Here is a 15,180-nt window from a genome sequence, read left to right as displayed (position 1 = left end):
CTCTTGCCATTATAAATTCAATCAGCCTTCGAGGAACAGTATGGCGTAGATTCCAGATCTCGCGGCGACGCGTAATGAAATTTCACCCGGTCGCGTGAACGGCAAAACCATCGCCATTATGCGCGTTTTACGCGTTGCATGGCTAATAAAACCGGATAGATGCGAGCAGTAAAAAGGCCCGAGTAAACACGCCACCGGGTCTGATCGGCCGTTCGACGACGTTCACGGTCGAGCTTTTTCACCGCGTCGCGTGTCTCTGATCTTTCTTTTTTTCCCACCTCCCCCATCGTCGAGGCGACGCTCCGTTCGAGCGGAATGCACGCCTAATGTCGCGCCAACCACGGTAATAATGTCGCTCGCGTAACAGATTTACTCGCCGATACGCGCGTCGGGGGTGGACTGTTCGAAAGCGTCGCGAAACGAGCCCGGGGATGACGAGAACAGGTCGGTGATAAAAACCAGGGAAACACTCCGATGCGAGCCAAGTAACCGGTGATCCAGACCCACCAAATTGGATTTCGTTTAAAGGATTTACGGAGTACTCGACCCCTGCGACGGTCCCGTGACATGCTCCAGCTTATTCGCGCTATTCAACTGAAAGAATTTCCACGTCTTTCGAGTATCGCGGTTTCTCGCCACCCTTTTAGATACAATACTCTAGTATTAGGTCTCTCAGAAATCGGTGAAAATATCAACTTGATTTTGCGTGTCTTCGATTAAATTGACAATTCTTTTCGCGTGCAAGACATTTTGAGCGAAGAGATTGGAATTGTTTTTTTTATTATTTAGATAGCTCTTATCGAGCTGAATAAAATTTACTGGAACTACACAATTGCAATATTTGTCCTTACCTTTGTAATTATGCACCATTTAAAAGATTGTTCCAGTAAATATTATTCAGTTTAATAGAAACTATTTAAACAACGAAATAATAATATTCCTCTTCAACGTGACCCCCAGATCAATTTCCTCTTTTTATAAATCGTTCTGCACAAGCATTCAAACTCGCAATGATCTTCTCGTTTATTACAGATACAATTTTATGGAAGAAATACTAAAAAATCTGGAAACTTCTCAAGAAAAATCACTTACGGTACTCGAACGTTTTAACGATCGATCGTTTCGCGACGAAAGTGCTTTTTTTATCTCGGTTCGAAGAAATTTCCGGCCAAAATACGAGACCGTATTCCTCCCGGGAAGGAATAAAAAAGAAAACATTCGCTGTAAACATAAGTCCATAAACGGTTTATGACAAAGTGGTAACGGGAACGCGAAACGCGAAGGGAACGATCTAGCGGCTCCCTTCTCGGTTTACTACTCGTGGGTAAGAACAGAACCAAAGTATTCGGAATTAGTTCTGCCCACGTTGGCTTCGCGAATAAAGATTTTCAAATATTTGTGTACCTTATTCCAGAATTTATTGACCGAATCGGATTACGATAGAATCACTATTATCCGGCGTACTCCATTATCCAGACGTTCTATTATCCGGACGCTTGTTCTTCGACATTGTATTCGGCTGCAGAGATACGTTCACCACGGTTCTATGCACACAGTTTCCCATGAATTTTATAGCACAGGCGCGAGATAATAGCCGGTTCGACTCGATAAAAAGGATAATTTGGCCGATGATGGTATTTAACCCAGACCCTGTATCCTCTGAACAACGATACTGTTTATCAAAGTAATTTGATACGCAGATTACGTTGCACACAGGTCTGAATCGAAGCACTGCCCCGACTTTCCTCGAACTTTTAAACATTAATAATCCAGAATTCACTTAATTAGTTAGAAAAACATTGTGCGCTTTCGAAAACTCGACTATATTCTTCCAGTCGATGAAACTGAATCGTCGAAGTGATTAAACGTATAAACGCAAGATTCGATCGTGAAAAATACGCGATGAGGCGAAATGTTCGAATCGGTGGGGGAGGGTCGAAAACGTCGAAACACGCGGAAACGCGGTGTATCGTTTTCGAAAAACAATTCGAACGAGGCCGACGATTCGGCGGTGAGGAAGGAAGCGACGCGTAGCGATCTGTGAAATTCGGCCCGTCTAATTTAATTCACCCCCGCCCATCCCTTCAATTCGTGCAGTTTTTCGATCATCCGTGAACACCCGAGGGGATTCGCTGTCGCGTCGGAACAACGGCGCGGAACGTTTCGCGCGTTTTAACCGGCCTCGTTTAGCGTCGACGTTCATCCCCGCGAAGCTTCGATTGAAAATTATAGAAAGCGCCGAACAATAGCTGCGTCGCGTGTCGAAACACCCGATAAAACGGGGGAGATTCGCGCGAAACGTACCCCTTTATTTCACGGATAAACATTTTGTCGCGAAACGCTTTTTTGATCGCTTTATTCGTTCCGCCGCGGCTCCCTTTTTGACCGTCCATTTTCTTCTTTGCCGCGCGGAGAACGTGACCAAATTCACGGTACAAACTAGAACCGGGGCAATTCCATGCGAAAAAGTGAAAAGGGAATTCTGGAACGAATGTTTTTTTTTTTTACTGCGTAACCTTGTTTCGGAGAAAATCGAGTTGGAGAATTCGTGGAGTCTACCGTGTCTGAACATTGGTCGTTGTTTCTACTTGATTTGGTACTTGCGATGATTGCATTGAATTATCCAGGTTTAACTGGTGAAAGTATCGTATTGTATGATAGTTTGAAACTGATATTAAACTAAAAAAAAGTTATATATATTATTATCGGAGCTTTCAAATTCTGGGACAAGTAGTAATAACAAATAATGATCGGACATCTTGGTTCAAGCTACATATAGGAAGTAAAGAATGTACAATATTTCGCTTACCATTGGTTGTACAGAAAAAATGTACATTACAAAAATTATAGTAAATGAAATTGGGGAACCATTTCGTCCTGTAAAAATTTTCGCTACAAGCGATAGTAACTGAAATATCAAACCCACTTTTTTTTAAATTCGTAGTCTACAGAATGACCCACCGGAGCCAAAATTAAATCTGGTATTCCTGACATTTGATGTACTTGAATTTTATGGTCTCCATCGTTTTTCTCGCGAAAGAATAAATCGAAATTCTCGAGAAGAAAATTTGGCGAGGCACAGTGTGATTAATATTCACCTCGTTTAACCATTATTAGTTATTTCCACTTGTTTCGATGTTTCCAATGGTTATATCTATTTCATCTAGTTTTAACTAGAAATTTTAGAATAAATCTTCACCTTCACTGTCGAGAAAATCGACTCGAAAAATTCGCAATGCACAGCGTGAGATTAATATTCACCTTATTTGACCATTATTAGTTATTTCCACTTGTTTCAGTGTTTCTGATGATTATATCCATATCATTTGGTTTTAACTAGTCGAAAGACAGTAACACAATTTTCGAGTGTGTTTTCGTAAAACGGTAATGGTAATAAAAGCCGGGTATAAACATCGAGGAGCAAGCAAAAGACGTCCGACGATTGGGAAACTCGTGGTTCCCACAACGGTGGAAGAGAGGAAAATAAGAGAGGGGTTTATCGTTATAAATCAAACGAACGGCAGGCAAAAATCGAAGCGAAATAAATAAGAGGGTAACGGGAGTAAGTTCGGAATTCGTGATTCTGTTGGTTTCTCGATGCAATGGCGGTAGCATGTCGAAGGATCCCGGATGCTAGCTTGACAAATGTCCCGAAGAAATAAGCTCCTACCACCTCTACGTCTCTCCTTCTCTTTCTTATTTTTGTCCACACATTTTCCAAGTTTCATCGTGTTTCTTCGTTTTGTAGTTAGTTCTCGACGAGCATAGTTTCGTTATCGTTTGCTTTGCACGATTGATTCGGATAGAATTTTCCTGTCTCCGTATAATCAACCATTTCGGTGGAAATAGTTCGGAGGACGACTGGAGGAGTTGGATAAGTTTGGTTCTTTTGCAGTTAGTCGTCTTGGAATCTAAATTTTATTATTTCGCGTTCCAGCAAAAGGATTCCCATCCAATTGTGTAGAAAAAACTATCGTATTTTCACGTACGAAATACGCATGGAAAGCTTGAAATTATTTCGGAAAATCTGAGCTCTGCAAACACTGTGCTATAGAGTATGCATGAAATTTGATGGATCCATCAACGACACGCCAATTTGATTAACATACCCGCATCCAATTGCATCGGCGATTTCATTGCTAATTATCGAAATAATTAATAAACAAAATTTCTACTTTACGAAATTGGTCACCAGCTATATTTGACTCATTAATTTCAGCCATCCATTACGTACATTCGATTTAATCTACTCATTGTAACGGTTAAATTTCGATTCGTAATCGGAGGCATCGATTTAGCGTAATTTCAACTTTTTTCGATCCAATAATACAAACAAATCTTAAAAATTTCCATGCAGAAGGCGTCACAGTTTCCTTCCCCCGAAAGAAAGTTGAAAAAATCAACGCATTTCACGCCAGAGTATTTAAGTTTAAACGTCCGTCCCCGTTAACGAAAAGATCCGTTCATTATTCGCGCTACGGTGTCCCGTCGCGGAGGTTGGCGTTCGCGATTCGTCGACGGTAATCGAAGTTTAATTAGACGCCTAGCAAACACGTTTCGCCCCGTTGCAATTTGTAATTGATGAACTGCGAATCGACTAACCCTGCAAGGTGTTCCCCGGTCAAGCCTGTCGTTAATGTCGCCCGCGAGAAAAACGAGATCTATCTGGATCAAGTGCTCTTGCCCCGGTGATTTATTATACACGTCAGTCCGGATAACTTTCGCGAAGTAACCTCGTTCGCAAAGTGCCACCTCCCCCCTATCGCGTTCCTCCTCATCCACCTCCGGCCCCTGTCCTCCCTCTGACACACCTTCCAACCGTCAACTCTCCGTTGTCGAAGGTTCTCTCGCGGTATTCAGCACCGACGATCGAATCTCGGAGCTGTCAGAAAAGAAATCCATCGATCTTGGTACCCTCGATCACGGTTCACGCCACTTGAGACTCGATTTCATTCGTGGGTCACCTCCGGGATGGATCTTTCCCTCCTCCGGGACCCCGAGTACCGAAACTGTTTCGGGACACCGACCGTAATTTATTAAATCCTCGCGTAAGTTTAATATCGATAGAATTTTCTTGCCCGGAATAAATTAAAAATACGGCTGGGCGGTCGTACGAGAATTCTGGAACAGAAATATTCCCGAATAAAATTTATTGAAAACTCTATACGAAACTTATCGTTTCGATATCTCTCGGATAAATTTTCTTCCTGCTAATTAGAATGTTTGTTTCTCTGTTTCAGCTCGCATGGAGGAGGAACGGGGAGCATCCAATGCACAGATTCTGTGGTCAGCTTGTCAGGCTTTGGCTCGAGCCGTTAAATCTGCGCCACCAGGTGCGTGTGTGGATAAGACCATCAGGCCCTTGGAACCGGAAATCAAAGCAGTCACTAAGGCAGCACGTAAGCAATCCATTTCTCCTGTCAGTTATTACAGAAATTCCCAAATACAATTGTCATTTTTATAACGATCCCAATTCCACTAATATTCCATGCAAAATCCATAAACGCGAAAGGATCGAAATGAGCTTGGAAAAACGTAAGCACAATCGCGAGATTTTTCCTGGACGATGATCCTCTAGGCTTTTCTATGCGTTTAACGAAGCGTTTAATTGGATATGGCCGGTGAAATCACGCGTATTACTAGTATCGTTATCGTCCGCGCGGAAAATGTTTCCGCGCGTTTGATAGAATGTGTTCCCGCGATATGTCCATTAACACGACCGCGGATTATTATTAAGTGATATTAATACTGTTACGATTACGAGTCCGTATCGAGAACGAAGCATCGAATTTGCGGTAACCGCACGATAATCTCGCCCTGTCGCGATACAATGCCAATCTTTGGAAGGATTAAACTCGCAAACGCGGAAGTATCGATATCGGACTTCCGCGTGGCTAGAATGCTAAAATGTTTGATGGTTCATTGAATACAAAAGCTTCGAATGTATCGCGCTATAGACACTCTGGATACAACGTACAAGCGTTTCGCGAATAAACAGCAGTAATGCGCCGCGACTCGTCGCTTTAAAGTTACTTTTTTTATCCACGGTCAATTCCTGCCTTCGTCGACAGAGGCAAATAATTTCATTGGATATTATAACGCTCGCGTGTTCGGTAAATTCATTTATTTATTCGGTCGTAACACAAATGAGTTCGGTTATATTCGATACACATTTCTACATTATTAAGCACAGAATCGCGTCGATTATATAATCTTCGTTATTATTCACGACCACTTAAAAGCAATCGATCAAAACGACTCTTTGTGCTGTCTTCGGGTTTATTAACTTGTAACTGGTGAATGCTAAAAAAAATAAACGATCCATTTTAGTGGGTCGAGAAACTTTGGGGCAATCAACGAGTTAACGTCGGAATCGTTTTTCCGCTTCCGGGGAGCCGGAGAACTGTTTAATTCATTCCGACCAGGGTCGGCAGTTAATGAGTTTTCGCAGCGTGATGGCGACATTACCACTTCCGAATATTCATCGCCTTTTGGGAGCCAACGGGACACGCATCGCGTAGATTCACACGTTTTCCTTTCGATGCCTGTCCGTTCGAACGATAAAAACCGTATAAATTTTTCTCCAATGACGCGATCCATCGCGAAATGAAATACGATCGCGAGTTTTCCGACGAACGAGACGCTTTTGTTCCGAATTCGTTAAAAATTCTGTCGGATTCTTTCGACATTTTTCAAGTCAGCGTTCATCTTTTTATTACCCCATTTGCGTCGTATAATGGAAAAGCGAAGATTCGTTGGGCAACTGGACGATATCGAATCGAGATGTTAGGGCAATCTTTCTTTTATTAAAATATACTTTAAATAAAAATAGTTCGTTGTTGTCAATTTTCCATTAATTTTAAGAATATGTGTGATTAAAGTGTCTCTTGGATTTTTTTTTAATGGTTGGACGAAACTTTGAGGGGTAGTTTCGGCTCTTAAACTTGAGTTATTGCTGCTAAGAAAAACACGTGTCCCTTATTTATGGCCATCGTGCAAACTTGCAAAGTTTAATCAAAACAGGGAGAGAAAGATCGCCTTACGAATGTTCTTTACAAAGTATCGTACATCAAAATCTTTGTCACTCTAAACCACTGGACTTGCTAAATTCTTTTCTGAGTCCTCTCGATGATCAAAATAAAATCAGCCTTTTCAATTTTGAAAGTACAAAAAGAAGAATATTTTCTTTAAGAAGTATTTAACAACCACTGATCTAAAGAGACGCTGGAAAATTGTTATTCCCTGCAACGGAGACTATTTTTACGAACATATTAGTTACATTTATTGCAAAATTAATTCGTTACTTGGTCTCCTCGCGCAAGGAGCGCACCGATTTCCCGATTGTTCGTCGAAACGAAGGACAATAATGGTCCGTGGTAGAAAAGATTTATGGTGATTTTAATGTATTATTATTATTATTATCCGGCGCGGATGTTTTACGGTCGCATAAATTCTAGGACGGCGACGATGCGCGAATTTTAATATCTGGTAATTCGAAATATTGCCGCGAAATAAATAAAGTGCTGTTGAAACGAATGGCTCGTTGAGTCTCGCGTGTTTGTCATGTCGGCTCGTCTTGGTTGCGAGCAAGAGGAACTTCCGGGTCTGTTTAACTTCCAACGACGCGATCTTAATCTTCTCTAATCGCGCCGGCAATTTATTTCCGAACAATTGGATCTAATAACGGTGAATAATTCGTGGGAGAGAAATGGTTACATTAATTCTTCTCGATCTCTTAATCCAGCGCGATTTCTTACGAGTACTTGGCAATGCTTAATAATTTCTCCGTGGTTTCCGATAAACCTGAACAATTATTTCATAATCCGTTCCCAACGAATCTTACGTTTAATAACGATCTCCGCCGAAAAGAAACAAATTACAGACTCCATTTATTATTTCTGCTCGACGTTCTTAACCAGCAATTTTTTAAACGGTTTGAAGTTTAAATTTGTTGTATCTTTATCATATAATGCAATCGAGACTATTATAGTGTTTATTGTTTTAAAAAGATTCGACGTTCCGAATAACTTTTCCGTTACGTTGGATGATAATTTTCGAACGAAATAAAAACGAACGACGACCTGGAAAAAATATTTAGCTTTTTGTCGAATCGAAGAGTGCTTTTTATTATAAAATATTTTCGAACGACAAATATCGCGAGGGACAAAAGAAGGATAGAAAAAAAATGAGCACGCGAAACAAAAAGAGGAACAGATACGTTAGTCGAATAATTTACGGACACTTTTCGCTATTAACTCGGCGTGCAGCTGCATAATTAATGCACCTGACAAGGAGAGTCCAACCCTTGAAATGCTCGCCTTTACGTACGCTCGTCCAGCGATTAAGTCGTAAATCTTGGACGATTTTCCAGCCCCGGAACCACCTCCGTCCCTTTCTTCGTCCGTGTCCCTCTCTCAACGCGGAATTAAAACGATTCTCGACGTTGTTAGTCATTTTTCACGTGAAACCTCCATGGGAGCCTCTTCAACAAAGCGATAAACGCAGAGTGCATCGCGATGACCGATGCAATCGAGAAAGAGACCATCTCGCGTGCAAACATAAATGCAGGCGATATTTTCCCGTTTAACTTTAATTTTTAAAAAACACATGCATGATATCCATAATATTTTCGCAATTTATTAACGTAGTACAGTACGCGAAATAATGCATCTCGTATCATCGAGAAATTTAATAACGGATATTCCAATCACGATTTCACCGGTTACAATTTTAAATCGTACTTAAAAAAACACGTATTCTATTTATTCTTTCATCCATTATTCTACGAGGTAAACGTTCCGGTGTAAAATAAAATATTTACGTTTTTCGTAACCTCGTCGAAATTCATGGATTCTATCCGTATTTATTTTCTAGCACCCTTAACGTGGGGTTTTGTGTACCGCGTATGAGTGACGTGGCAGACAATGTGTTTCAAAATGGAGAATGCCCGTTGCTCGCGTCGAACCCTTCAATTCACAGACAACAGTCGACACCGCGAATCGTGAATAATTCACGGAATCGTAACGGGCCGCGTCACGCGCGCAAATAGATAAATTTCAGACGCGACGTCCGCGGGAAAGTGTTTAAAATTCCTCCGTTCATTTATCACGTTTTGTAGCCGCACGTTTCTCGCAAAATTGCAAAGTAATGTATTCCGGCGACGACACAGCATCTGGTGTAATGCAATTTGTTCGAAAGGGAGGGGAAGAGGTGGCCCCGGTATTGTTCGATGTTAATCAATTTTGCGCGCCAGATATTTCGGTTCGTTAAAATTTGAACGCCCGCCCTTTATTCTTTGGCGTTTATTCCTATTAATTACGCAAACGATCGTATCCACGCACCCTTGAATGAATTTCGCGATGAAAACTCCCGTCCGTACAGAAGATTTATACGTTTCTGGCTTCCGTTTCTATGATAATCAGCGAAGTTCCTCGGGGGAATAATTTGTTTCCCAGAAATAAATAATTCAATATAAACTTTTACTAAATTAGTCATCAAGTATAATGTAACGCTAGCTCAAATTTTAGTTGGTTTTACTGGCCGTATATTTGAAAAATATTCGACATTCTTTACCTCCCGAGAGTGTTATGATTTTATCAACGAGTGATTTAAACAAAATTTTTATCAAATATTGTAAGATAAATGTATTCAAAGGTTCCAAAATAGCTTTGACACTTGTAAATATACATTTACAAGTGTCTGTACAAGTAAATGTACATTTGGATACCTCTCCGTGGCCCAGAGTTCATTATTTTATCAGAAATAATAATTCCAGTAGTACGTATTGATAATTAAACCGACACTTGGCTGACCAATGTTTACCTGTACTACATGAATTTTTTAGAACTCGTTGATTTCACATTAAGAAACGCTTTATATATGAATTAATGCAATTTTTGGAAATTTTTACAGCTTTCCCAGATATTTATTTCTAAATCCACAGGAGGTAGTTGCAAAAATTTTTCGACGAAAAAAAAATTATCAAATCATTCTGAAAAAATTATTTTCAGTTGCAGGGGGCAAATTTCAATCATTTTTGGTGAATAAACATACCCTCGAAATCCTATCCACTTTCGAGAAAAAAAATCGGATAGATGCTGAAATTTTTCGGCGAAAAAAAAGACTTTCGAATCGTCTTGAAAAAATTATTTTTAGTTGCAGGGGTCAATTGCAAGCATTTTTGGTGAATAGACATACCCCCGAAATCCTACTCAGTTTCGAGAAAAAAATTCCTTATCGAAAATATAATTTCTGGCCAAAAATGTCTGCCCGAATTTTCATGCGAACCTTTAAAACGTCATAACTTCCGAACGGATTGGACGATTTTAATGTTTAAAAAAGCAAACTACGCGTATTTTGCTGGAGAATATGTATAAATCACAAAAATATTCGAAAAGTTGGTCCTTGACCCCGCAAAATGAGAAAAACCCCATAAAAATGGTCCACTTTTCAAACAGCCATAACTCCTACAATTGTGAATATATTTCAATGAAACTTTTTTCTGAAGTAGAGCTTATGGGTACCTACAAAAAAGTATTAGACAACTTTTCTGTACGGTGTCAAACAAAATTACTAAAAATGAAAAACGAATTTTTAAGAAAAATCGACAGGGGGTAGGTGCCTAAATTTTTCGACGGAAAAAAAAATTTCAAATCGTTCTGAAAAAATTATTTTCGGTTGTGGGGGTCAATTACAATCGTTTTTGGTGAATAAGCATACCTCCAAAATCGTACGTACTTTCGACAAAAAAATTCCTAACCAAAAGTATAATGTATGGCCAGAAATGTTCCCCGGAAATTTCATGCGAACGTTTAAAAAATCATAACTCCTGCGTAGTCCGAGTCGCTCACTGACCTCTCCAGAGTGTTACAATTTTATTAGTCGTTGAAAATTTTAATATTACGCTGACGATAAATCTTCTGTTGGTCCTGAATTTTCGAACACGTGTGTAAATCTCCCAATGCGTTTTTTCATCTTATGTTTCCAGCCAAGCAGGATCCTCTGGTGCTAGCAGCTATCCAAGGCATTCCCGAGGAAGCTGCGAAGAGGGGAGTGTTCCCTGAGGATGTTCTTCGCGCTAGGTTCCTCAAGGTAACATTACACTGACCAATCTCCTCCCATTGTGAGAAATATTATCCTTAGTACTTCAAAGAGACACAACAGACGATTAAAAATCTTCTACGCTCGAATTGAAACTTAAAAAATAGAAATTAAAAAATCGTTCGCAAGTTTTGGTCGTACAGAGATTTGCAGGAGGAAAATATTGTTGTTTATTTAGAATAAATGCAGTTTGGTTTACGATTGGACGCTAAACTTGCACATCTTCCGAAGAGACGTGTTTCTAAATTTTCGAGATGGAAATGCTTTCAGGTGGAAGAGGTCGCGAGACGATTGGCCATGGTACCCGAAGAGGGAGCAGCCTTGCCTGTCTATTTCCTTAGCTACCTTCAGAACTTCCTGATGATCAAAAACGCCAGCACCATACCTCAGAGCGAGCTCGAGGACAAGCCTATCGACGTCCAGTCCCTTAACACGTACGACATACTTCATCGAGCCAGGTGAGAATTCTGCTCAAACGATATATTCGAAGCACTCACGTGTTGTCTTCTCACTTCGCCCCATCCTGTTATTTTCCATTGAATTTTCAACCCTGCAATTTCGCCCGTTCTCGACCACATTCAGAAAATTTGCGATCATTCCATGTTTCTGTCCCGTTCCCACATTTACCGGCGTATTAATCAATTTTCGATATCCGACGCTCCGGGTTTTTTACTCGATTTTTAAAACCTACAATGCTGTTACGTTTTTATCCGTCTGTCCAATTTATGAGGACTTTAATTCGCATTTCATTCTCGCGCTTTCAATTGCATTATTTCAAGCTGAACATGTTTTTATCCACCAAGGATTATAGAAAAAATTTTAATAGCCAATAAGTCATTATATTTTTAGAACACGCTACTGAAAATTAAAAGAAAAAATATTGATTCTATTATTACACGAATATCGGTTTATTAATTTACAGAGTCGCGGGGTTCTCGATTTTGCAACGCGGCTGTTTGAAAAACGCTGGCACCAGCCGGTCGGTTGGCCTCAAACGCCCAGTAATATTTGCTAAAATGTAAAAGTTATCTCGAGAAATATCCGCGCCGCTTAACGCCTCGAAAAGGCCAAACTTGGAGCGCTGAATGCCGCTGGTCCACGTTTTCGTGTCCCTATAGAGACCTCTAATTTACTTCGTGTACATGCAGTTAACGTCGCGACCACGGTATGACGTTGCAGGAACTCTCGTGCAAACGAGCCTTAATGCTGATAATACGGTGGGGGCGTGTTTCGTCGCGCGGCAAAAAAATTACCAACGAAGAGATAACGTTACCCGCGGCGTCGTACGTAAATTTAAAAACGTCCCAACGACGCTTTCACGGTTCCCTTGGACTTGGAATTCTGTTTGTTAATCGCACGATTGGAAATGCATTCGTCGTGTTATAGGGTGTATACCTTTGGTGTGAATATTCCGGCTTAGGGTCAAACGGAGGCGGTGAAATGTCATGGAAATAGGTCATCGAATTCCTCTTTGCATCAGCTACAATCTGGAAACACATCCCCCTCAACTTTTTCATCGATCAGTTAACCGATAGAAATCTGTGGCTGTTGACCAATGATCCGTGACACGAGCATCGGTGTACCGGGGAGCCAGAGAGAATGCCCCTAGATGGAATTCAAATTTAGCGATCAGAATGTTTGCGAAAGGTTATTTCACCGTTGCTCAGCATTTCCTATCCCATATAATAATCCACGACCCAATCATTAGCGCAATACTGACCTACAGAAATTGCCTCTGGTTAGAATTTAGAGTTCTTTTATTATTAATCAACATTTCTTATCACACTGATCCTTCGAGAATTGATACAATGGTCGTGCTATCTCTGCATGGAATTTAGATTTAGTGGTCGGAATATTTCAATTATATTTATCAACTTGTTCCTTTCTAGTGAAAAAGAAACGTTGGATTGTATCATTCACATCTCAGTTTATCAATTACATATATTTTTCAACAGTGCCATTCAGAACTTTTAAATACTGCCTCGTTTGTTGCACCAGCGTTAGGGATATTTGCAAGGAAATCGTTTCTACTGATATTTAATTTTTCCCTAGCTCGAGCAAAAGTTCTACACAAAATCTGGTGATTCTATAGTAAAAAAGAAGCTACTGTATCATCGTGACGTACAACTTTTTAGCGAAACCGTAATGCATAAACGGAATCATCTTACAAAACTGCAACAATGCCACGGCGCGGCTTGGGGGAGCGGGTTCAAAGAGTCAACGAAGCCGCGAACGTGTCGTTGGACAAAGACTCGACGACAATGGCATCATCAAATCCCACACCTGATCATAAGAACCAACAATCGCGCGACTGTCAACAAACAAGCCGCGAGACGACTTCCTATGTCCCCCGGAAAATTAATTTCCTCGCTCGCGGCTTGCCGCTTTTATTTCTCCGACGCGGTGCACCGTTCGCTATCTAATTAGCAGACGTTGCACGCGCGATTCAATCAACATCAGGTTTCCCGATGCGATGACCCGACTTTATGACTCGCGGAACGACGATGAAGCATAATCACGATCGCGCCGGGTGACGGTCGTTAATGAGAGTCGCCATAATCCGTTACGGGGGCGACGTGTAGGCGACCATTTGCCAACGCACGATCCTTAAGCTGTTCTCCATCTCGAAAGACGCGATAAAATAACAGCTGGGGAACCATTAAGATGTTCTTCCACTTAAATTACTCGATTGAACAGTTTATTGAATAAAAGTCTCTGCACACGAAGTCTTAAAGTCGTTCTTCCACTTGGACTAATCATTTTAAAATTGTCTGTAGAATTTGGAACCCTTAAGTCGTTCTTCCACTTAAGTTATGCGATCGAACAATTTATCGAATAAAAGTCATCTATATGCGAAATTTTGAAGTCCTTCTTCCACTTAGAATAATCATTTTAAAATTGTGTGTATGCAGAATATGGGATCCTTAAGTCGTCCTTTCACTTAAAATAATCATTTTAAAATTGTCTGTCTTCAAAATGATTAAATCTCAAAGGGCGCAATTTTGAGAGATTTCGACCGTTTCTGCCAAACCTTTCCTTCCCTCACCGTTTTACTTTTCGTGTTTATCGTATATCGTAATTATTCTCGCAATTTGGCGCGTATAATTCCCCCCGTTTGGCCCAGTTTTTACAACAAATGGAAATATCGTGAATTTGTATCCCGAAAGCGGGGCTCTTTTGCATACGAACCCGGGCATATTTGCTCCGCTTTTTTACCCCTACCTCCCGTTTATTTATTCGAATTTTTATTTTATTTCTCACGTATGTACTTGTTAAGGTAATAAGTCCAACGCAAATTCACGCAATTTTTGCACCCCCTCCGTTCGAACGCTCGCGCCCCGGTATCTGTGATATGCATATTTGCAGCTGCGGTTTATCCGACTACTTCTTTATGCATGCTATACTTTTTGTCCGTTTTTACAGAGCAACACGCCGGCATATTCGCGAATTTCGGTCCGGATATTTGCGATTTTAATACGTATCTCGCGCTAATTATAATTCGTTGTACCGCTTCGTTTTTTATAACACCGGTATGCAAACTGTTTGTCCACACAGAACTTCGAAAGAAAGAAGGGGACCCGTGATATCGATTATAAATTAATTTTACGTTTCTCGTAAGTGTTTTTAATTTTTGGTAAAACATTGTTTCCCTAACTCTAACTGTTTTAGCATTTTTAAAGGAACCTCGTGGTTTTAATTTCTCTCCATTACGATATTGAGTCTACAAAATACAAAACACAAAATACGCGTACATACAATCATCGCTTCTGTACTCCTGGTCCACTTGAACTAGTGCAGAATTTATTTCAGAATTTTGACTTTCGAATCGATAGCAATGATAATACTAACTAAATTCGTAAAATAATATAATGAAATCTTGAAGTGACACGTTTGGTGGAAGAAACGTTCACCAAGATGGTGAATTTCTCGATTAAGACCCCGGTCGCGCCAACATCGTGCAGATGGGGCATCGATAAAAAAAAGAGGGGTCCTGGAAGAAGCTGCGCATCTCCGTTTAAATATTAAACTGTAATACTGTAGAAGGGCTTCCGATCGGCACGTAGATTGCCAACTCGCGCC

At 40.5% G+C, this 15,180-nt stretch overlaps 1 protein-coding gene across 4 annotated transcripts in view; it reads left to right on the top strand.

Annotated features, from left to right (window-relative positions):
* The window catches only part of Mitofilin (inner membrane mitochondrial protein mitofilin), a 52,498-nt gene that overhangs the window by 27,395 nt on the left and 9,923 nt on the right, over window positions 1–15,180 (top strand). For all 4 annotated transcript variants that reach the window (XM_076774673.1, XM_076774674.1, XM_076774675.1 and 1 more), the window contains 3 exons: window positions 5,241–5,399; window positions 10,988–11,091; window positions 11,371–11,558. In XM_076774673.1, coding sequence (XP_076630788.1) covers window positions 5,241–5,399; window positions 10,988–11,091; window positions 11,371–11,558 — 451 coding nt within the window. The remainder of the gene's footprint in view (window positions 1–5,240; window positions 5,400–10,987; window positions 11,092–11,370; window positions 11,559–15,180) is intronic.

Source organism: Colletes latitarsis, chromosome 10 (assembly GCF_051014445.1).
Source record: "Colletes latitarsis isolate SP2378_abdomen chromosome 10, iyColLati1, whole genome shotgun sequence".
Lineage (NCBI taxonomy): Eukaryota > Metazoa > Arthropoda > Insecta > Hymenoptera > Colletidae > Colletes > Colletes latitarsis.
This window is presented reverse-complemented; position numbering and strand designations above follow the sequence as displayed.